Here is a 24,358-nt window from a genome sequence, read left to right as displayed (position 1 = left end):
TAGCCCTTACAGTGAAAATGTCCCTAATCTGTCTGCTTTATTTCAACCTGGGTGAGCTCTTACTGGATTATCATGCAAGAGTTGAATAACTCTGCTTTGTCAAGGTTTGGCACTAACTTGGCGATAATTTTTTTTAAAGGTTTGGCACTATCTTGGCAATCATTTTTTTTAAGTTTGAAAATGAACAATACCCTTGGCTAATATGTTTTGTTAAAGTTTGAAAATGAACAATACAGTGTTACTTCGACGTACGAAAGTCCCAGCTTACGAAAAATTAAAGTTATGAAAGCAAATACAGTGAATCCCCGTATTCGCAGACTCACTGATTTGCGGATTTCTCTCTGAACCATATCTACCCATTATTTGCGGGGGATTCGCAGGATTTTCCGGCAAAATCATCACTAATTAGTGTATTTTGATGTTACTTTCACGACTAAATGCATTTTTATGGTACAAAAATGATTTACTAGTTTTCAAATATTAATACTGATTAATACTGTATTAGTAAGATTAATAAGATTAAATGATATCACATGATAAAAATAATTAATAATTCTCTCTCTCTCTCTCTCTCTCTCTCTCTCTCTCTCTAAGAGATGTATGGTTTTTTTGTATGATAAATAATTGATTTACCATTTTCAAATATTAATATTAATGTATACAGTAATAATATCAATTCAATAAAGAAAATATTAAAGTGAATTAGTAAGATTTTAGTTTATAAATTTGAAAAATTATGTAAGAATGAAGGAAATCCCAGTCTTCTCTCTCCAGGTACTAAAGCTGTCAGATATGTCAAGTAATGGGACGGAGGGGGAGGAGCTGTTGTGTTGTTGCCACCAAGTGTTCATGCAATCTCTCTCGCTCTCATTTACTGAGACTCGAGAATTTTTATAGTACATGTACTATTTGTTTTTAATACTTAATAATAATAATAATAATAATAATAATAATAATGATAATAATGATAATATTAATATAACTGTAATTACAAAATTCATATGTGATAGTATTTTAAAGAAATACAATAATCTATCCATTTCTCTCTTTTAATTAAGGATAACTCTCTCTCTCTCTCTCTCTCTCTCTCTCTCTCTCTCTACTGTCTCTCTCTCTCTTTAGATGATGAAAGAATTTTTATGGTACTAGTATGTAAAATGTTTATTGATATATTCTGTTGTTAATAATAATAATAATAATAATAATAATAATAATAATAATAATAATAATAAAACTGTAATTACAAAATTTGTATATGGTAGTATTTTAAAGAGATAAAAAAGGGATTTTGATAAAGGAAAAATCTATTTCTGGGGGAAGACCTGTGTCGGCCGGTGAAATGTCCCTGTAGCACACATTTCTAAGTATAAATAGATGCTAAATATACCAGAGAAAAAGCTAAATGGAATGCTGAAGTTACTACCTTCAGCTTGGTCACCCATAGGGTGTCGGTATAAACACAAGGGCGAGTGGAAGCCACTACCACAGGTTTCCTGCCAATTAGAAGACTCCTTTCAAAACCCTTCTCTAGGTAGGTGCCGTTACAATGACTACTATACGTCTACCTTCCGCTCGCTACTACAACAACTCTCGCCCAAAGGCTTCATTCCTGAATTACGCACCCAAGCTTGGGCAGCTAAAGACACAGGTCTTCCCCAAGAAATAGATTCTTCCTTTGTCAAAATCCCTTTTCTGGGTTCGACCTGTGTCGGCCGGAGAAATAGTATCAGAGAATTGGCCATACAAGCTTGGTAAGCACAAAATTTAATAGATATATAAGGAAAAATAAAAATAAAATTTTCTCTTAAAATTAAGTTTTAATAACCAATGTAAGAGTAACAAGTTACAATGGTAAAAAAGTGGGATCAAATATGACCAAATCCATACTATACTGGGAAAAACAACAGGTAAGGAATACAAAATTAACAAATATAAACTATGTACATGTCCGGAAGTGGGTTGATAAGCAAACCAGCCCGGAACCTAAGGGAGACAGGTAGGGATTACGAGCGAGGCAGGTAGGAAAGAGTGAGTAACAAGGGAAAATTAATAGCAGAATAAAGGAATAGGAAAAAAAGAGTTATAGGACTAGGCCGTATCAGGGGAGACAATGCTCCCTACAGCCACTGCCGAAAATTTAAGGGCCTCTAAATTCTTTAGATAGTGGTGTTTAAATACTGCCGGGGATTTCCAACCCGTATATTTTTTAAGATCCTTGAAGTTCATATTGTGAAAATAGTTAATTGAGGCAGCCACTGCCCGGATATCATGGATGTGAGGGACTGAATCCGGATTGGCTTGTTTAATAAAATAAAGAATTTGTTGTCTGATTCCTTTTAAGGAAATTGTTCCGCCTTTTTCTCTAATAAAAAGAGGACCTGAAGACTTTTCAGAAGTTCTGCCAAGATAAGATTTTAATGTGACAATAGGACACAATGATGAGTCCTGTGTGAGAGGTATAATCTTCCATGGAGCCCACCTGTTTTGTGGGTCTTCATTCTTTGCTAAGAATTTCCGATCTAGGGAGTGTAGAACTTCACCTGACGGGAGGAAATCAATGTGATTTGGTTCTCTAGAAAGAGCCGACAGTTCAGATATTCTGGCGCCTGAAGCCATACTCATTAAGAATAATGTTTTCCTGAGAAGGGTTATATATGAGCACGATTCCTTATCAGTGTCTAAAGCCAACTTGAGTACATTGTTTAAAAACCAGGAGACTGTGTGGGGGCGGTCCACCGGTCTCAGACGGGCACATGCTCGAGTGATAGATGAGAAGTACGAATCTGTCAAATCAATATTAAAGCCAAGCTGAAAAATCTTCTTTAAGGCAGATTTAGTCATAGTAATGGTACTAGCAGCTAGGCCCTTTTTAAACAGGGTTCTAAAGAAGGAAATTGCCAGATTTGTAGTCATCTTCTGGGCATCTGATTCTTTCAGAAAGATGGCCAATTTCTTTACTGCTGAATCATACTGTCTGAATGAAGATTCTCTTTTATCTGATTCTATGAATAGGGTGTTTAGTGGATCGACACTAACATCCTTCTGTGCCACAAACTTCATGAAGTCCATAAAGTTAGGGCATTTAGATTTCTTGAGGAAGCTGACACAGTCCGAGTTTGTACTATTTGAGTTGGTTCTGGATTGGGAATCCATCTGGGACGGAGATTCAACTCTAGTAGAAGAGGATACCAATTGCTCTTCGGCCAGTTGGGTAGTACCAATGCTACCTGTCCTGTGAAAGATCTGAGTTTGTGCAGGACTTTCATCAGGAGGTTTACTGGCGGAAATAGGTAAATCTTCTGCCAATTGTTCCAGTCTATGGACATCGCATCTGTAGCGTGAGCTAGAGGGTCCAAGTCCAGATTGGGAGCCACATAACACGGAAGTTTGTGATTGGACTCCATGGCGAACAGGTCTACCTGAAGGCCCGGGATTTGATTGCAAATCCAACGGAATGATTTTGTGTCCAAGGACCACTCTGACTCCAGCGGAGTTGTTCTGGATAGTGAGTCTGCAATGACATTTCGTACTCCTGCCAGGTGAGTAGCTGACAGGTGCCAATGATTTTTCATTGCTAACGAAAAAATTGCAATCATTACATGATTTACTTTGCTCGACTTGGAGCCCCCTCTATTTATGCAATGAACTATCACTGCGCTGTCCGAGGCTAGTTTTACATGACTGATCTTGACTGGAGCTAGAAGTTTTAAGGTCAGAAAAATGGCCATTGCTTCTAGGACGTTGATATGGAACTGGCGGAATGTATTCGACCACGTTCCTTGTACCTTCTTGTACTGGGAGTAGCCCACCAACCGCTCAGAGAGGCGTCCATGTGGACTATCAGAGACGGCGGGGGAAATTGCAGTGGCACTGATTTGGAGAGACTCCGGGCTTCCGTCCATGGACGGAGTCTTTTCTTTAATATCGGAAGGATCAGAGATCTTGTCTCTGAATTTGTTGTTGGCTCTTTCCCGCCAGACTCGATTGATATCCTTCAGCCTGGCTTTCAATAGAAAGTCTGTTATTGAGGCAAACTGAAGAGAACCAAGAATTATCTCTTGGGTACGACGAGAAGCCCTTTTGTTCTTGAGGAACTGTCTCGTAGCCTTCGCTATCTCTCTGCACTTCTTTGATGGGAGAGATAGTTTGTGTGAGGTTAGGGCCCATTGCATTCCCAACCATTGAAAGCGGGACGCCGGAATGAGACGGGACTTTTCCTTGTTTATGTGGAAACCCAGATATTCTAGGAATTCTATTACCTTAGCTGTTGCTTTGCGACACTCCTCGTCGTTGGTTGCCCAAATGAGCCAGTCGTCTAGGTAAGCTACTAACATTACCCCGAGCTCTTAGTTCTTGGACTACTGTCTCTCCTAGCTTGGTGAATACTCTGGGCGCTATGTTGAGCCCAAATGGCATGACTGAATGAGTAAGCTTGTTTTCCTAGTTTGAAGCCTAGGTATGGAGAGAAGTTTCTTGCTATCGGTACATGATAGTAAGTGTCTGTAAGATCGATAGAGGTGGTGACGACCCCATGGGGAAATAAGGTCCGCACCTGCGAGACGGTCAGCATGCGGAACTTGTCGCATTGAATGTGTGAGTTGGGACGGGACAGGTCCAGAATAACTCTTCGTTTGTCCGAGTCCTTCTTTGGTACACTGAACAGACGTCCTTGAAATTTCAGTCGACTGACTTTATTGCCTTCTTTGAAGGCGATTTTTGGCATAGTCTAGTAGGTCTGTCGTTGGAGTCTGGTGAAAACTGACTTGTGGAGGAGGCCCTTTCTCCCATTTCCACCCCAGACCTTTTGATACAATGCTGTGGCCCCATGAACTGAAGGTCCAATGGTCCCGAAAGAGATACAGTCTCCCGCCCACCAGCGGAGCCTCACTGATTGGTTGAGGTCTTACTTCCTTTGCCTCCTCTGAGGCCTCTGCCTCTAGGGCCAGCTCTCTGTCGGAAGGCACCTCTGGCTCTGTTACTCCTTGCATGCTTATTGTAGCCACGAAATGCTCCTCGTGACTCAAAGGAGGCGTTGAAGGCTGGGGAGGTTACTAGGGTGGTTGAACTCGAAGGTTGTTGAGTCGGTTGACTCTGTAGCAGGACAAACTGTTGTTGTGGCTGTGCCTTGGATGTCGAAGGCTTGCCGATCTGGGAGACAGGAACCGCTTGAACCCATGTTTGAGGTTGAGAGGACTGGAAAGGCTGTTATTTCCTCGGCCTCTTCCTACCTTTGGATTGTGGTCCGGAGGTCTCAAACTTCCCTTTGAAGGGAAGTCCCCAACGGGCACGAAGGTTCTGGTTAGTTCTAGCTGCCTCGCTGAGGACGTTGTTAGCCATGTCCTCAGGGAAGAGGTTGGCACCCCAGATCGACGCCTTTATGAGCCTGTTCAGTTTGTGTCTTATGGAAGCATTCGCAAAAACATGCTTCCTGCAGGCTCGTCTAGCCACTATAAAGTCATACAGGTCTCATTGGAAGGCCTGTAATAGTGACTTTGTGTGGATTCGAAATAGAGGCTCATCTGCAAAGGTCGTAGCAGTCAACTCCGCAGTGGCAACTGAGTTAATCGACCTACTCAGCCTGCACCTTGCTTCTAATTCCGCTTTGACCATGGGGTCCGGAATTCTGGGCAAGCGTTCACTGAATTGGGTGGAGGCACACTTCGGATCGAGTCTGCCCACTGTGAACGTTGCCGGAGCGTCAGTCCAAAATTCCATATCGCCAGGGAAGAGCAAGGAGGTAGCCTCCGTCTCTTTTAGCTGAGGCATAGGTTTGTCCTCCACCGCAGCTTGCAGTGTCAATTCTGCAACCTTCGATGTACAAGGAGTCGGAACTCCTTGGGGGCCACAAACATTGTATAGCATCCTTTATGGGGTGTCAACTTTGTGTTGACACACTCCCATTCCGTGAGGGCGCAGACCCAAACAGACTGGGCCTGGTCCCTAGGGTAGATAACAGTCTCCTTCGGGACTTTGTCTACCCTGACTAGCGCATCTTCGGCTAGTCTAGCATAGCCTGGGAAGGGAAATTGAAGGCCAGCCGGGAAGAACTCAAAGTCTTCTACCAGTCGGGTTCCGCAACCTTCAATGGTAAGCTTGCCCTCTGAGAACGGGGCGTGCAGAGCCAACCGCCACGGGTCGCCGTTTTCAAATGGCGGTAGCTTGGATGCGTCCGGTACTGTCATGGACTGCGGTGTGGTTCCGGACTGGAGGAATCCGGACACCAATTCCTCCTGGGCCTGTAACCTCTGGGTCAGAGACATGATAGACTGACCCGAAGTCTCTAGGCCTGAGGCGAGTCGAGTGGATGTCGATTCAAGCCTCGAGTCCACTACCTCGCTCATCTTCAGCATAAGAAAATTTGCGAAAGCCTCCTGGTCGAAGCCAGACTCCGCCGGTCTGGCTTTGGAGGACTTGGCTCTCGACCCCTTGGGTGGGGGAGAAGCTTTAGCAGAGGAAGTCGACGGGTTGGGAGCCGATGACGACCTTGCAGAGCCTGCCGGAGAAGGCTTGGTTGGTTTAGTTACCTTCGGCAGGGATCTCGTCTTCCAGGCCTTGACCTTGGGGATTACCGAGGCCGATCTACCCCAAGTGGGGGCGGACTTCGTAGGGAAGCCCTGGAAGGAAGGGGGAGAAGGAGGAGTGGGACTAAAAGGGAGACTACCTGCCTCACTTACCTCCCTACCTACCTCCTGTTCCTCCGTGGCCATAGGTTCTCAGTGAAGACTGATGGCCACGACTTCTTCAGTGACAATGTCACACAAGCCCTCTTGGTCCTCTGGGGCACGGATGCCCTCAATAATGGGAGCCGCCACTGGCGCGGGTACAGCACGCAAGGTTGGCCAGACAGCACGCAAGGTTGGCCAGATTTCACGTCTCTCCCAAAGCCTCCCACCCAGGCCTTAAGGGACCCCATCGATGAAGTCTTGAGCGCCAAACTAACCTGTAAACATAACCAAATTAGGATCCCCCGTGTCAAGGAAATTTCACCAAAGCCAAAGTGTAGTAGAAATTTCACAGAAACAACGAGGCGAGAATGTTACTTACCGACTCGTCTGTCACGATCCTCACTAAGTCATAGCATACTGTAAAGGCCTCCGGGTGCCAGACCATACTTCCTTCCGCCAGGATGGCGCAGTTGGCATGAGATCGGCAGACCTCATGCCCGTACGGCCTATACAGTACGGCCGGACAACCCGTCACCTGGCAATGGACCATCTGTAAGTTGAAAAGTCAAATGAGTATCATCAGATAAAGCTGCCGGAGTTAATTTCGGCGGGATGAGTGCACTTCAACTAGATATTTAATCCGTCAAAGGCAATATCGGGTATAAATTTCAACTTACTCGTTATCAATAAAGCACTGGATGTCTTCGCCTGCTCTGGAATCCGTCCTCGGGATCGGTAAAGCTATAACAAGCGGAGAGGGCAGAACAGGGGAATAAGGTAAAACCTAAGCCTGAGTCTGATTGCATCGCAGGAGAGTAATGCAACGTAACCAAATGTAGGCGCATTATCTGAGCCCCGTTCCGTCCCCACCGAAATGGGGAGCAGCGATAGCAAAGAAGACGGAAAACTGAGCGACAGAAACAATGGTACAATAAACTCCGGTATATACTTTCTGGTGTGTGTGATGGTAGACCACACTAAGTCGGAACAAATACGGATCTGGAGACATACCTACAGAGGCTAAATAAAACATGTTCTAACATAATCTCTTAAAGGCTTCATCTACTCCGGAATCCATAATCCTGTTATCATAACAGTAAAGGCCGGCGGAGACGGGCTGATACGAGCAGAACAGGGAAAATAGGTAAAACCTAGGCCTGAGTCTGATCGCATCGGGGAAGAGAAGCAATTCTAAGGTAATTAGAAACACAGCTCTAAGACCAGTTCCGCCCCCACATGAGTGGGGAGGCAGAGACAACAAGGGAGAATAGACAACTGAGTGGTGGAGCAGTGGTATGTACAATCTGGCGTATAGCCTGCTGGCTGGTGTGATGGTAGACCCCACCTGGCCAGAGAACCTACAGGCCCGGAGACCTACTAAAGAGATTACACAAATTACTAATCAACCAATCTCTTCCGACTAATCCCCCTGGATAAGCTATAAGCTCTAGCAGTTGTTCACCGGTAGGATTACTTGAACAGCGAGCTAGCTAGGCAGCGCCGGAACGAGACCGGGGGAGGGGGGAGTGTCTGGAGGAGAGTGGACGAGTTGTGATCGCCTGGCCACAGCATCCGATCAGTGACCCACCACCTCTCGGGAGCTGTAACTAGCCTACCACTAAAGGGAGCAGAAGACGGTAGGCCAACTGACACCCTAAAGGGGGCAAAGGCCCAGGCTACACACAACAAGACAAACATAAAATAAATGATGAGGAATTACTGGAAGAACTGCGAAAGGAGAAAAGGAAGAACTGCAAAAGGAGGAAAGGGTGGACGCACCCAGCAAGAACCCAGCCTAACCCTCCGAGATTGGTACAGATCCGGTCAGGTAGGCTAGCATGGCCTCCAAAGGACGTCATGAAGTGGAGAGAAACATAAAAGAAGAGACTTCAGAATACGTCAGGAGCGAGTTAGGCCCAACGACGTAAGGATAAAATTTGTAAAACCAATGCTCCAGAAAACGACAGGAGCTAGAATAATAATGGGGTATACGAAAACAGTAGTCTAAACAGTGAAATGCAAACGGTGAGGTAAAACTCATCATAATATAACAATGGGAAAAAACGCACGCCGCGAATGATGCACCCAAGATGGTAGATATAAAAGGAGCGTCACCCCGGTTCGCGAGAACCAAGGGGCCAAATAAGGGCTAAAAAGGGGATGGATCGTGCCCTCACGAGATACAAAAACGAAAAATGGAATACTCAACTTAGATGAAGAAGCTTGGGGCTCTGGGGCAGACATGCTTTGCCAAAAACACTCGAAGAAGGCAGCAAGAAAAACATGTGCGGACACTGTAGCGTGCTAATACAGGAATGAAGAATTCGGGCGGGAGTTGTAGTAGTAGCGAGCGGAAGGTAGACGAATAGTAGTCATTGTAACGGCACCTAACTAGAGAAGGGTTTTGAGAGGAGTCTTCTAATTGGCAGGAAACCTGTGGTAGTGGCTTCCACTCGCACTTGTGTTTATACCGACACCCTATGGGTGAGCGAGCTGAAGGTAGTAACTTCAGCATTCCATTTAGCTTTTTCTCTGGTATATTTAGCATCTATTTATACCTAGAAATGTGTGCTACAGGGACATTTCACCGGCCGACACAGGTCGAACCCAGAAATGACCTTTCCATTTCACTTATGTAAGGATAACTTCTCTCTCTTACTGTGATAAGAGAATTTTTATGGTAGATGCATGTGTTTTATTATTTTCAAATAATAATAATAATAATAATAACAACAACTAATTTCAAATGAAAATTCTTCCCTTTGTCTTTTCCTATATCAATTTCCCCACCTTCTCGTAACTCCAGTGACGCTCGGAGCTGGGAAGCTGTCAAACATGTCAAGTAACAGTGCCATACAATGGTCAACAAATTTAATGGTTTGTATGTGCTCTCTCTCTCTCTCTCTCTCTCTCTTACTGAGCAGATCCTTTTTATGGTACATGTATGTAATAAGTTTATTATTAATATTTTTCAATAATAATACTATATGTATAATAATAATGATACTATAAATGTAATTACAAAATTCATATGCGAGTATTTTAAATACAATAATCTTTCCATTTCACTCTTTTAAATATTGTAAGGACAACTCTCTCTCTCTCTCTTGGCTGCAAGTGTTAGAAGTGTGTATATGTGTATGTATATACCTTTACTAATGTTTAGGATTACTTTGAAATTATATTGAAACAGTCTCTAAGATTAGTACATTAACCCTTAAACGCCGAAGCGGTAAAAAAAAAATGTCTCCCGTGTGACGGAGGTGTTTCAGAGTGAGCGCGGAAGCGGAAAAAATATTTTTTTCAAAAAATCACAGCGCGCTTAGTTTTGAAGATTAAGAGTTCATTTTTGGCTCCTTTTTTTGTCATTGCCTCAAGTTTAGTATGCAACCATTAGAAATGAAAAAAAATTATCATTATCATATATAAATAATGCGATATATGATAGCGCCAAAACGAAATTTCATATATAGTTGTATTCAAATCGCGCTGTGCGCAAAACGGTTAAAGGTAACAAGTTACTTTTTTTTTGTTGTAATGTACACTAAATTGCGATCATTTTGGTATATAACACATTGTAAAACGATAAAAGTAACACAGAGAAAATATTATCACAAAATAATGCATGAATTCGTAACGAGCGGACATAAACAAATATTTTTTTCAAAAATTCACCATAAATCTAAATATTGTCCTAGAGACTTCCAATTTCTTTCAAAATGAAGATAAATGATTGAATATTACTATACTATAAGAATATTAGCTTAAAAATGCAGTTTTCGACCATATCTGACGAGTTAAAGTTGACCAAATGTTGAATTTTTTATATATATTTTTTTATATGCAATTATTTTGGAAATAAGAAAAGCTACAACTTTCAAATATTTTTTGTTTTATTCTACATGAAATTGCGCACATTTTCATATATAAAATACTATGAAATGCCTAATATGAAACGGAGCAAATATTCCGAGAATGGGACGTACACATTTCGGAGATTTGTGGCGGAGAATCCGCGTGAGGAGGGAAGTTGTTTTTTTTTTTTTAATTCACCATAAATTTAAATATTGTGCTAGAGACTTCGAATTTGTTTCAAGATGAAGATAAATGACTGAATATTACTAGACTGTAAGAGTTTTAGCTTACAATTGCGTTTTTCTACCATTTCGGTAGAGTCAAAGTTGACCGAACGTGGTTTTTTTTCTATTTATCGTGATTTATATGCAAATATTTTGAAAATGAGAAAAGCTACAACCTTCAATTATTTAATGTTGTATTCTAAATGGAATTGCGCACATTTTCATATATAAAACTTTATGTAACGGCTAATTTAAAATGGTGCAAACATTACCACAATCGCACGTAGGATTTTTTCGGAAGTTACCGTGCGGACGTAAAGAAAATGTAATTTTTTTCATAAATTCACCATAAATCAAAATATTGTGCTAGAGACTTCCAATTTGTTGCAAAATGAAGGTAAATGCTTGAATATTACTAGAATATAAGCGTTTTAGCTTACAATTGCGTTTTTCGACCATTTCAGTAGAGTCAAAGTTGACCGAAGGTTGAAAATTTGTCACTTATCATTTTTTAGGTAAATGCTTGAATATTACTAGAATATAAGCGTTTTAGCTTACAATTGCGTTTTTCGACCATTTCAGTAGAGTCAAAGTTGACCGAAGGTTGAAAATTTGTCACTTATCATTTTTTAGGTAAATGCTTGAATATTACTAGAATATAAGCGTTTTAGCTTACAATTGCGTTTTTCGACCATTTCAGTAGAGTCAAAGTTGACCGAAGGTTGAAAATTTGTCACTTATCATTTTTTATATGAACATATTTCAAAATTGATAAAAGCTACAACCATGGGTTGTTTTTGGTTGTATTGTGCATGAAATTGCGCACATTTCCATATATAAAACTTTATGTAATGGCTAATTTAAAATGGTGCAAACATTACCACAATCGCATGTATGATTTTTTTCGGAAGAGTTACCGCGCGGACGTAAGGAAAAAGTTTTTTCATAAATTCACCATAAATCAAAATATTGTGCTAGAGACTTCCAATTAGTTGCAAAATTAAGGTAGATGATTGAATATTACTAAAATATAAGAGTTTTAGCTTACAATTGCGTTTTTCGACCATTTCGGTAGAGTCAAAGTTGACCAAAGGTTGAAATTGTGGCACTTATCGTTATTTATATGAAAATATCTCAAAACTGATAAAAGCTACAATCATGAGTATTTTTTTGTTGTGTTCTACATAAAAATGCACACATTTTCATATATAATACTCCATGTAACGGCTAATTTAAAATGGTAAAAAAATTATGTCAAAGTGACGAAATAATTTCCGAGATGTGTCATAGATACTTTTTAGTGCGGCAAGAAAGAAATTCGCGCTTGCGCGCCTGCGTAACGATTGTAAACAAAACAACGCCTTGATCCGTGAACTCCCAGCATCCCCCAAGGCGCGTGATTCAAGAGTTTTCGGCTGGTAGGCCTAAAAGTATTTTTCCGCGAATTTTAAAAAAAACTTTTGTATGTCAACGTAAAATACGTCCAGTCGGCACCCGAGAGACAAAAAATGTCGACGTAAAATACGTCCAGTCGGCGTTTAAGGGTTAATATGATAATAATTTAAGGTAAATTTGACTTAGGATGTTACATGAGGTTTACATTTGGTGTTTCTGTTTCTTCCTTCTTTTACCTCTCTCTCTCTCTCTCTGGTCATTGTGGGGTGTTGTCTGCTACTCTCCTGACGATGGTGGGGAGGAGGAAGGTCTCCTGTGTGACATTCATATTGGGCTTCTCCCTCCCGATGATGTGCAGCGCTTTTAAGATTCGCAAACAACGTAGATTGGGTCTTGGTTCAATAACCTTTAAGTTACCGACGATGTTGCAGTGGCGGATTCTTTAATCATGTGCAGTCCTAGCATGATTGAATATTGTTCCTTCCTGCGTGTGACAGGAGATCATCTTAGAAAGGCACACTGTTGTCATCCCGATGTAAGTTCTGAGGCATCCTTGGATTGGGCACGTATATCTGCAGATAATGTTCGTCTTCTTCAAGGGATCCTGTGATGATGTGGGGTTATTCTTTATTATAAGGCTGCATGTCTTCTTACTTTTATAGAATATGATAAAGTTGATCTGTTTGCTGTTGTTGGTCGTGGAAACGTGGTTCTTGATTATTTCCTGAAGGGCTCGCTCGTCTTCTTTATATCGCTGATGGAATGTTTCCTTGTAGAAAAAATTCATTTTCTGCTGGGGGTCTGAAGAAATGGTACCAACAGGAATCCTGCCAGAACCCCCCCCCCCCCCCCCCCCCCCCCACCCCCCCCCCCCCCCCACAGAAAATTAATTTTCATTAGAAGAGAACATTCCATCGGTGATATAAAAAAAGACGAGAGAGCCCTTTGGGAAATGATCAAGAACCACGTTTCCCCAACCAACAACAGTAAATCGATCAACTTGATCATATTCTATAAAAGTAAGAAGACATGCGGCCTTATTATAAAAAAAAAAACCTGCACCGTCGCAGGATCTCTTGAAGAACACGAACATCTACAGATATGCATGCCCAATCCAAGGATGCCTCGGAACTTACATCAGGATGACGTCAATGCGCCTCTCCAAGAGGCTCTCCTGTCACACGCAGGAAGGAATGATATTCAATCATGCGAGGACTGCACATGATAAAAGAATCTGCTGCTGCGACATCATCGGTAACTTCAAGGTTATCGACCAAGTACCTGATCTACGTTGTTTGCAAATCTTAGAAGCGCTGCACATAGGGAGGGAGAAGCCCAATTTGAACGTCACACAGGAGACAACACCCCGCAACGACCATTGCACCAGAGGGATCCTGAGGATGACAGAAGCATTAGCTCTCATCCTGAGGGCATCCCTAGTAACCCTGAGGGTGATCGAAGCTCAGGCTCTCGCCTGACGACAACCTAGTAGCACGTCCTTCGAGGGGACCTCCACCATCACCAATAAGAATGAGGCTCTGCCCACGAAGAGGACAGCCAATCAGAAGCCAGCCCCTGATGACTTCACTCGTGACGCTACAGGTATTGTAAGGTACCAGACTCCTCAAGCCACTCGAATACAATAATTAGCACGAATCCATCTAAAACAGATCAATGCACTCAGTGACCCCATCCCGATGATGGCCAAACTGGATTGACCCGACGACTACGGCCTGTTCCCAACCTACAAGACCCACCTAAATACCTGTTGCTGACCCCCCAGCCTGTCACTGATACCCCGTCGCCTTTGATAACACCAGCCTGAAATTCCGTTGGTGACCTACAGTAAGATGAATATTGGACAACTGCTTAGAATACCAGGATGCCAGAAAGACAAATCATAAGGTGAATTGAAAGAATTTTGTATAAAATTAATTCTGTGAATTCTGCCATCATTTTTAATTAAATATATTACGTATTATCATAATTTGAAAATATTAATAAAAATATAGTAGATGTACCATAAAATTTCTCTCATCTCATCAGTAAAAGAAAGAGGGAAAAAAATTATTTTTATTATTTAGTTATTCAATTTACACATAAAAGCTTGAAAACTTATTACATAAAAAAATTAAACAAACACTTTAACAGGGTTTCTCCAGGATTAAAAAATGTTGCATTTGCATGTCTGTGAAATACTTGCATATGATAATTAGTTAGATTTTAATTAAAAGTTTGCGCTATTGTGAATTCACAATACACAAATCACGTTAGATTGAGGTACTATTACTGTAATGTTGACATGTTAAACTGGAAGATACAGCGAATAACTATTGAGTGAAGTTTAATTGGAAGAGGAAATTGTATAATTATTTGTTTTACTTGCAACTGTAAAGGTTGTAGGTTAAGTATATTATTTAGTTTTAGTGCATTTATGTAAATGTTTGTGAAGTGTATAACCATATTTCAATAATTGTGAATTAAAAGAAAAAGTGTGGTGTGTTTATCTTTTCTTGCCCTTAGAGCCCAAGTATACTGTAAGCTAACTCACCAAAACCTACTATGTTTTCAGCAAGTAATATTCTTCTAATATGTATCTCTTCTATAATGCAATGAGATTTGGAAATCAGAGTATAGCATTGCTTCATGTTACTAGCCAGGCTTTGGGTGATTTTCTTTCCATTATCTAGTATTACTACTATTTACAGATTATACTATACCAGCAATCATTCATCTTATCAGCTAAAAAAAAATTGCTGACACTAACCAATCATTTTCAAGAAGTACACAGAAATTATATATCAATTTAATCTCTATCACAGTTGCAGAGGTTTTAGATATGCAGCATACTCTAGTATGATCTGTTTTAAAAAAGCACAGCTCATCACTCACTTTGACCTAGATGATGAACGTGACCTCCTCCTTGTCCGTTCATGGGAACGTGACCTACGACGGTCTCTGGATCGATCTCGGCGAGATCTTGATTTGCTGCGAGACTTTCTCCGAGAATGTGACCTTACAATATCAAGGAAAAATGTTTTGAGAATAAAAAATACGAGTAATAATGATACACTTATTTTTGGTATACTATTTAAAAGTAAGCTTTAGTTAAATATTAAAAATCAGAAAAATAAATCTTTCCCTGTATACCAAAATTTTTGCAAAGGTAATAATATTCAATTCCTACCGTGACCTTGTTCTATGAGCTCTTTTCGAGCGAGTGCGGCTCCTTGAACGAGTTCTGGATCTTGAACGCCTTCTGCTGCGAGACCGTGAACGAGATCTACGACTTTTTCTCTCCCGTGAGCGGCTACGAGATCTGCTTCGCCTAGACTTTGAAGGCTGCAAGTGTATAAACAAAAAAACTGGCTATGAAATGCAGCCAAACCCATGCTCAATATTATCCAAAACAAACACAAAAATTAACATATCTAAAACTACTAAAAATTGCATGTGCTTTGAAATCACTGTAAAATAAATGAAATTCAAGATTGTTTTCAGTACAAAGCAACCATGCATTCCTTTCTGTCCCAACTTTCACTCATTCTATTTGCTCCCTTTCTACCTTGTTGTCAAGCTTCTTTACTTTCCCTCAGTCTCCCAATTTTCACCTCTTATTAAAGAACAAACCCTTTGTGCATTCCCTATGAATAAAAAAAATGTGAATATGACATTTTATGATAAAATAAAGTTATATTTATACGTACCAAGCAATTAACTACATAGCTGAAAGCTTCCTACCACAGCAGACCAAAATTAAACTTTTGAGGTAGCACTGCCATCGCTTGTGTAGGTGAGAGAGACCCACTCACTTTTGGAACCATGAGGTATAACACAGCAGAGATCTCCAATTCGTTTGAGCCATGTTGTTCATCTGTGGGAGGAGGGAAGGCTCCGATTATGTAATTGCTTGGTAGTATAAATAAAACTATTTTATTATGAAAATATTTTTATTTAAGTGACTTACCAAGAAATTACATAATTCCACATTGAAAGGCAAGTTCCTCATTGGATAAGCGGTTTTTGCACTTGCCTACCAATCTGGTGGTCCAAAGTTTGTTTGTTTGTATGGTGTTTTTACATTGCATGAAACCAGTGGTTATTCAGCAACGGGACCAACGGCTTTATGTGACTTCCGAACCACGTCGAGAGAGAACTTCTATCACCAGAAATACACATCTCTCACTCCTCAATGGAATGGTCGAGAATCGAACCGGTCCAAAGTTGGATTCTCAGCTCTGCCAACAAGGAATCAAAGGAATTTATTCTGTTGATAGAAATTAATTTCTTGATAAAATATGGTTCGGATCCCACAAAAAACTGTAGGTCCCATTGCTAGGTAACCAATTGGTTCCTAGCCACATAAAAATATCTAATCCTTCGGGCCAGCCCTAGGAGAGCTGTTACTTAGCTCAGTGGTCTGGTAAAACTAAGATATACTTAACACATTGAAAGGAGGTGGGATCATGGACACAGTCTACTCCAAAACATTATATAAGACAATGACTTTGAAAAGACAATACTCTTAGCATTGGTCCAATGCTTGTTATGCCTTAACTGGTAAGAGAGCTGCTGCTGCTGCAGGTGATTACTGTCTCTGGTCAGTGCTCACCTTCTTTGCAGAGGGTGTGGAAGTATGGCCAAGGGTTGCCCCTACTTCAGTGGGAACTTTGGAGTCATGGAAGTTCACCCATGACTAACATAGATTATAAATAATGCCCTTGCTCTGGGCAACGACCAGATTATGAAACAAAACAATGTCACCTACACCAAACATAAAATACGAACACCCCACCATTAAAAAACTAGGGGGTACTCTAGGTACAGTGTACCCCAAGGCTTCTTTTCAAATCGATAACCATAAAACAAGGAAAAATAGAGGGGCAGAGATGTCCCTATGTTACCTCTCCCAACATCACGTCAGCCACAGATAAAGGACCCAGAAAACTACAATTCTCAAGGATAGTTTTGACATCCTTAAATAACGCAAGGTAAAAACTGACTTGGGCCTCCAGAAGGTTGCTTGAAGCACCCAAATCTCATGATCCTTCACTTTGAGAAGAGGAAAATTGTCCTCTTTAACCTGAGAGTGGGCTTCCTTAATCAGACTCCTAAAAAAGAAAGAAAGAAAAAAAGAGAGAGCATTCTTTGAGAGTGGACGAGACAGATTTCTCATTGAACACCAGAGATTGTTAGAGGGTCCCCTGGTCTTCTCTGTCCTATGACTATGAAGGTAGTATCTCAGAGCTCTCACTAGAAGAAGTACTCTCTCTTTTTATGGCCCTAAAATGCCCATAAGATTCATAAGGACGAATGAGCGAGGCCATGGACAGGAAACATCCTCATTCTTGGCAAGGAAACCAAGAGAAAGAGAGCAGGCTGCAAGCCCTCAAGAAAAGTGAAAAAATCTGCAATCTGGCTTAAATATGTTTCAGAAGAAGAGATGTTATTCTATTTGTATAATCTTCTGAAAACTGTCCACTTGGATTGGTAGAGTTTGCTTGAAGAGGATTGTCTGCATCTAGCAACAGCTTCTGCAGCTTGGCATGAAAAGCCATTTGCTTTAACGAGGCTCCTGACAGTCTGAATCCTGTTAGGCCCAGAGTGGATAATCCCTGATGATATTGAGGAAATGTGGCTGTTTGAGCAGCAACTGTTTTGTGGCAGCAGCCTCAGGACATCCACTAGCAGATGCAGAAGGTCGGGAACCCATTCCTTCTTTGGCCAGAATGGAGCCAGAAGTCAGGGAAACATTCTGGTGTGACAAGACTTTGTTGATTTCATCCCTGATCATCCCGAAGGGAGGGAAAGCATAGACATCCAGACCTGTCCAGTCCTGCAGGATTGCATCCATAGCCCCTGCGAGAGGGTCCGGGACTGGGGAGCAAAAGAGAGGAAGACGATGACTTCCTGAGGTTGCAAAGAGGTCTATGGAAGGTTTGCCCCATAGCTTCCATAGATTGAGGCATACTTTGGAGTCTAGTGTCCACTACGACAACAGAATCTTGTTTGCCAGGACATTCAGTTTCCCCTGAACAAAGCAGGGAATGATAACAACTTGATTCTGTTCCACCCAAAGGAGAAGATCCTTCGCTGTCTTAGAGAGAGAGAAGGAATGAGTGGCCCCTTGCTTGTGGACATGGGACAAAGCTCTGAAGTTGTCTGCATAGTATCTTCCCTGATACTAGGTGGAGAAGGACTGAAGGCCCAGGTGAATCATGTTCAGCTCCTTTACGTTTATGTGAGGGACTTCTCATCCTCTGTCCACGTCCCTGAGACTCTCCAACTCCGTAACAGAACTCCCCAGCTACGTCTGAGGCGTCAACACAACTCTACGCTGGAGTGCAAGGGGTGAAGAGAGCATACTTACTGAAGCCTTTCTCTTGACAAACACCATCGAAGGTCCTCCTTGATCTCTGACGTAATTGGAAAGACAACAGTCTGGCTGAGTCTTTCTGTACCAGTTTGCTTTCAGGAAGAATTGAAGGGGCCTCATGTGAAGCCTGCCAAACTTCACAAACTGCTCCACTGAGGCCAGGGTGCCCAGAAGGCTCATCCATTGAACCACTGAGCAGAACTATTGGGCAAGGAATTCTCGAACAGTTAGGAGACAAGACTTGACCCTTTTGGGGGAGAGAAAAGTCCTAAAAGCTAGAGTTCTGAGTCACTCCTAAATAGCGAATTCTCTGAGTTGAAGTCATTTGAGATTCCTCATAGTTGATCAGAATGCCTAACTCATGTGTTAGGCAAAGGGTCCTTATAAAGTCCTCTGCGCACTGGTTCTCTGATGAGGAGTGGAGCAGCAAGTCATCCAGGTAGAGGGGTACAGTTGACCCCCACTATTCACAGACTCGCCTATACAGGCGGCCCGAGGTTAATGGCGCAATCCCTCAACGGCGAATTGGTTTTACGGCTGTCGTCAAAAATATTCATTAAAAAAATAAGGCATTTTCAAGGTATTTTTACGGCACAATTTTCAGTTAATGGCGCCGCTAGCGCCGTTGTCTAACGAGTTCATACATTTGTAGAAATGCCATTCAGACCATAAAGGTTATGCAAATTATATTAACAAATTTTATGGAGAGTTATTACCTAAGTATTAGGGTAAAATATATGCCTCTGACGCTGTTCTATATCGAGTTACATAAGTGCAAATTTAGCTATGGATGTGTCGATTTATAAATGTTCCATGCTTTAGTTTAAAATGTGTATGAAAATGTATTACGTAAAAGGAATTTTTTTATTTCTGCACAGAAATATGATACAAAGGCAGCTTTTGAAACTGCCCTTCATGTTATCAAATACGATGTTTTTTCATGTTCTTTCTTGTGAGCCGCCGCCGCTCTTCTGAAAATATAATTTTAAAAAAGTGCAAATTAGCGATCGACGTGTCGATTTTATAAATGTTTATGCTTTAATGTTTAAAATGCGTATGAAAATGTATTACGAATAGGGTATTTTTTAATTCTGTGCAGAAATATGATAAAAAGGCCGCTTCTGAAACTGCCCTTCAAGTTATTGACTACGATGTTTTTTCATGTTCATTCTTGTATGCTGCCGTCTGCCGCTCTTCCGAAAATATAAGTTAAAAAGAGTGCAAATTTAGCGATCGGTGTCGATTTTTTAAATGTTCATGCTTTTATGTTTAAAATATGTATGAAAATATATTACGTAAAGGTATTTTCATTTTTGTACATAACTACGCTTAACGTTCTAAGGGGATGTTTTTTCATGTTTGTTCTGTCCGCCACAGTTCCGAAAAATGCATGGTGTTATTTTATTAATTATGCATCTTTTCCATAAACCTTTAAAAAGTTATACATTATTCCACTGTATCCAAGAATATTGTATGTATTCTCATATTATTGTATTATAAAATACTACGGCAAATTTAAACCAGTATTCCACGCAGAGCGGCCAATGTTGTGGTTTGAAATCAGCTGATGAATACGAGACTGAGTTTGTTTCACCATAACGCAATTCTGAGCGAATTCTCTTGCTTCTAGTTAGCATAAACGAATATCTAGATACTTGACTTATATGAGACAAGGTTATTTTTCCTTATACGTGTTTTTAGGTGGAAATATTTATTGAATATGTATGTCTCGTTGTGAATGTGAACTAATTTTTTTTTTTTCGTTAACAGATTACGTTGGCAGCATGTTTATTGCGTAAAAAATTATGTGATTCCGTTCGCAAATATCATCGTAATACGAACTTTACACTATTTATCTAATATCGGCGTAAAACCAACAGTAAAATGTGTTCTTTCAAGCACAGTAGTTTTGATTAAAATGATATCCCAATTTCATCTACTGTTGTGTTTGATGGCATACGTTTACTGCAGTTTTATCCTTGTTGCCGATGTACGATAATAGTCATTAGCAGCTTGAACAGTTTTCTCAGCTTGAGTTATAACTAGGTTTAAATTTAACAATAGTATATTTCCCGATTGATCTTTGATCTATGGCGAATAAAGTTATCTCAGTTCTATTCTATACATAACGCCATTTATAACAACTACGGTAAGTGTACTGTAGTACGATGATTGAAATACAAGCCAAACGGATGTTATCCAGTTCGGCTGTACTTAGGGGGGGGGAAAAAAAAAAAAAAAAAAAAAAAAAAAAAAAAAAAAAAGTGTTTCTCGTTCGGTTGTTCATGGCTGTACACGTTCAGGCAACGAGTATAACGTTGGTTTTATTTTCATCATTCTCTTTTGCTGTTATTGAACTTATGTAACTAGAAGATGGACAAAGTTAGGCCATTGTAATTTGATCTCTCATAAAATCAGACTTTCGTAAGACTAATGATTGTAACTTGAAACACTACAGTTACCTGTACACTGTATAAACTTTATTATTATATCTTTACATACTCTAGACACCCAAAGGATTAAAGCTAGGCTTTTTTCACTTTACAGTATTTACAATGCTATAATGTACTGTACAGTAAATTCTATAGTACTATACTGCATAAATATAATTTTACTTATTGCGCCATTGTGGCATTACGGCACCTTTGACTGGTCTAGAGTTTCGAAAGAAGGTGTGCGGTGGCCGTAGGCTTTAAAATCGCTTAGCGTCGAAAACCACTTAGCGTCAGCGGCCAGGAACGGAGCCCCTGCCGCTAACCGAGGGCCGCCTGTACACAGATTTTTCTATGGACCGTATATACCATTATTCTTCACCTATTCGCATTATTTTTCACTGAGAAATAGTCACAAATTACTGTATTTTCATATAATTTTCATGACTAATGTACTTTTTGTGATAAAACTGTTAAAAACCTCAGATATGGGGATTTTTTATTTTTACCAACAAAATAGCCAGTTCTAAGCATTTTTAGAGGTGTTTTAAGTATCTGCAGATTTTAGCTATTTGTGGTGTGTGTGTGTGTGTGTGTGTAGTTACCTATCCCCGAGAATATCGAGCAGATGAAGTCATTTCCTGAGAGGTGCTAGGATGCAAGTAAAGACCTGTGGGGCTGTTGACAAGTTGAAACTGTAAAATTTTGGCCCAAAAAATAAATTGCAGGTGTTTCATGGAATCCAGATGGATTGGGACATGGAAGTAAGTGTCCTACCTATCCAAGGAGACCATCCAGTTGCCCTGGTGATAAGAGGACATGACATCAATTCATCTCCATCTGCAACTTGGTCTTGACAACGAACAAATTCAGGCAGACGTCCAGAATGGGCATCAATCACCCCCGATGACTCGGGAGCTATAAACAGCCTGTTGCAAAAGTCGTCCGAGGATTTGTCCACCACCTAATCCATCACCCCTTTCCGAAGAAAGGATTAAACCTCTTGAGCAAAGGCCAACAACCTCTCGGACCCTGCCGAGTAAGCCGTCTAGGTGAGCGTGACTTGGATAAAGGTCTTCCCTTGAAAGGAATGTTGAAGTTTCATAGAACTTTGATTGTCCAAGGTTCTGCGCCACCTGCGGCTCCATTCCTCCCAAAAGATTTGCAGCCTGGAACCAAGTAGAGCACGAAGAACTGAAATCTCACTTGCTAAAGGGAGTCTTGCCGGACAATTTCTTATTGACTTTGCAGAGGGTCGAAGATTGGAGTGAGGTCTAGACTGAGGTCCATATATTCCCCCATTGAAAGAGCTGCTGAAGAGAAAAGTCTTGGAAGTTACAGTTGGAGTTGCCTTGGAACACTTCGTGGTTAAAGATGCACCTTGTTGAGGGGAGAAAACAAAAGAATGAACTTCTGAGTGGTGGTCACTCCTTTGGTTGCAAAAGCATCTCTGACTGCCTTGTCTGCACAAGAAAGTATGCCTAACCAGTTGGAAGAGAAGTCTTTTGCAAGGACTGGGCAGTCTTCTATCTTCATGGCTAAAGCTCCTACTGTCCAAAACCAGGAAACTTTAGATTTCAAACAGCTTGAAGATATTCCTCACAAGATAATCAAGTTCCAGCAAGGAAAACTTAATTTTAGCTTAGGAGGAGGCAGCACAACTAGTGGCATTGACCCAGCTGGATTAGTCCACTTGGGAGGAGGCAGAAACTCCCAAGGAATGAGTCTCCCCGGTGGCATAAAAATGATACCTCTTCTTCAGCAACTTGGAAGGAAGGAAAGCAAATGTCGCTTTGCCTTGATCCCTCTTGGCAGCCAACCACTCCTCCCTTCCACAGGGATCTCTTCGAGGAAGAGCAGAGGATTAACTTGGGGAAAACAGGGGTCTTGGGTCACTTCCTCATCAGGAAAGTAGAAGGGGGTGGACTCGGAGGAGCTGGCTCAAAGAAGTCTGTGAAATTTGCCAAGAAGAACCTAAGAAGGAGTGTTGTCATGGTCCAGTTCTTCCTCATCCAAAGAAATAGGGGACAATGAGGGATCCCACTCCTGGAGATTGAACATTTCTTCATAAGGAAACCCATAAGGTCCTCTAGATGACAACATATCGGAACTCATGAAGGGATAAGGCGACAGTGGAGATGAGCAAGCCATAGGAGGTACCGAGCGCACTGGCATGAGAGGGTGTGACGCCGCAGCTAGTGCCAAGCACCTAGAGGGAGACAGGTGCTCGGCAGCAAGAGACTGCTTACGGGGAAGGTCCACGCGCCTAGGAGTCCTTATACATACCTCCTGACAGGTGGAGGAGAGCTGTCAGGAACAGTCAAATGCCTCTTCAGAGGTCGAGAGGTAGAAGAATGGCACAATTGGCACCTCCTTTCAGGATATGAATCATCTGATTCTGTTGATAAAGGAGTACTAAAAGAGATGCCTTCCCAGTGGCACTCTGTCTCAGCCTGAGAACACTCAACAGGCTAGACAGGTATGTCTTCTCCCCAGTGAGGGGGAGTGGGACAAGGAGGAGTAGTGGGATGGACAGTCACCTCCTCAACATGCACAACACCGTTACTTTGAACTGCACTTATAATAACATTTAAAGTTTTCTCCACAAAAGGTTTAAAAGAAAAACAAAACTTCATCACAGTGTTAACTAAAAAATCAAACTTTTATTCAAATTGGCAATGGTGTCGAACTTAGCAGCATGGGAAGCTGGTGAAGGAGTAGGAGGGCTCTAGATGGGAGACACAGTATGAATAGGAGGGGAAGAAATATCGCTATCCTCAGCTACCCAAGGCAAAAAGAATAGTCTCAGATCTAAACTAGCTCTATTTTCGGCTCTAAGGGCCGCCACCTTCTTCCTATCTCTATCAAGTTTTTCAAAATGAAACTTGAACATTTTCCATTGCTGGTCATCCTATCTGACATTCGGAACACGTAAGCCCTCTAATACATTCCTGGCCCCTACATTTCACGCACTTAGTGTGAGACTCACAATTAAGCTAAACTAGCTTAAGCCAACATCCACTGGTGCAATGCTGAATGCTAGAACTGGAGTCGGACATAATGAAGAAAAATTTTAATAAAAGTTAATCTAAGCTAACAATAATGCAATACAGTGACACAAAACTGAATACTTCACCAATAACATGAACCAAAATTTCCAAAAAATTATCAAAGGTCTGCACAAAAATCACCGATGTTAGTTGGGAGCTGGCCGAAAATGAACTGGAGACCTCTGCTGTATTGTACCTGGCAGTCCAGAAAGCATGCAGGTCTCTGTTACCTAAACGAGTGATGGCAGCGCCACCGCAAAAGCCATGGTAAGAAGCTTGCAGCTATGTAATTACTTGTTAAGTCACTTAAATAAAATAGTGGACTAATTAAGCTTACTTTCATTACCAACAAGAATTAGCT

General features: G+C 41.2%; 1 protein-coding gene across 1 annotated transcript in view; it reads right to left on the bottom strand.

Moving 5' to 3' along the window:
* The window catches only part of LOC135224827 (uncharacterized), a 362,810-nt gene that overhangs the window by 18,538 nt on the left and 319,914 nt on the right, over positions 1-24,358 (bottom strand). Inside the window, exons 12-13 of the mRNA XM_064264150.1 lie at positions 15,327-15,481; positions 15,032-15,154 (exon numbers count right to left, since the gene is read on the bottom strand). Of these exons, the coding sequence (XP_064120220.1) occupies positions 15,032-15,154; positions 15,327-15,481 (278 nt within the window). The remainder of the gene's footprint in view (positions 1-15,031; positions 15,155-15,326; positions 15,482-24,358) is intronic.

The sequence above is a fragment of the Macrobrachium nipponense genome, chromosome 12 (assembly GCF_015104395.2).
Source record: "Macrobrachium nipponense isolate FS-2020 chromosome 12, ASM1510439v2, whole genome shotgun sequence".
NCBI classification, from domain to species: domain Eukaryota; kingdom Metazoa; phylum Arthropoda; class Malacostraca; order Decapoda; family Palaemonidae; genus Macrobrachium; species Macrobrachium nipponense.
This window is presented reverse-complemented; position numbering and strand designations above follow the sequence as displayed.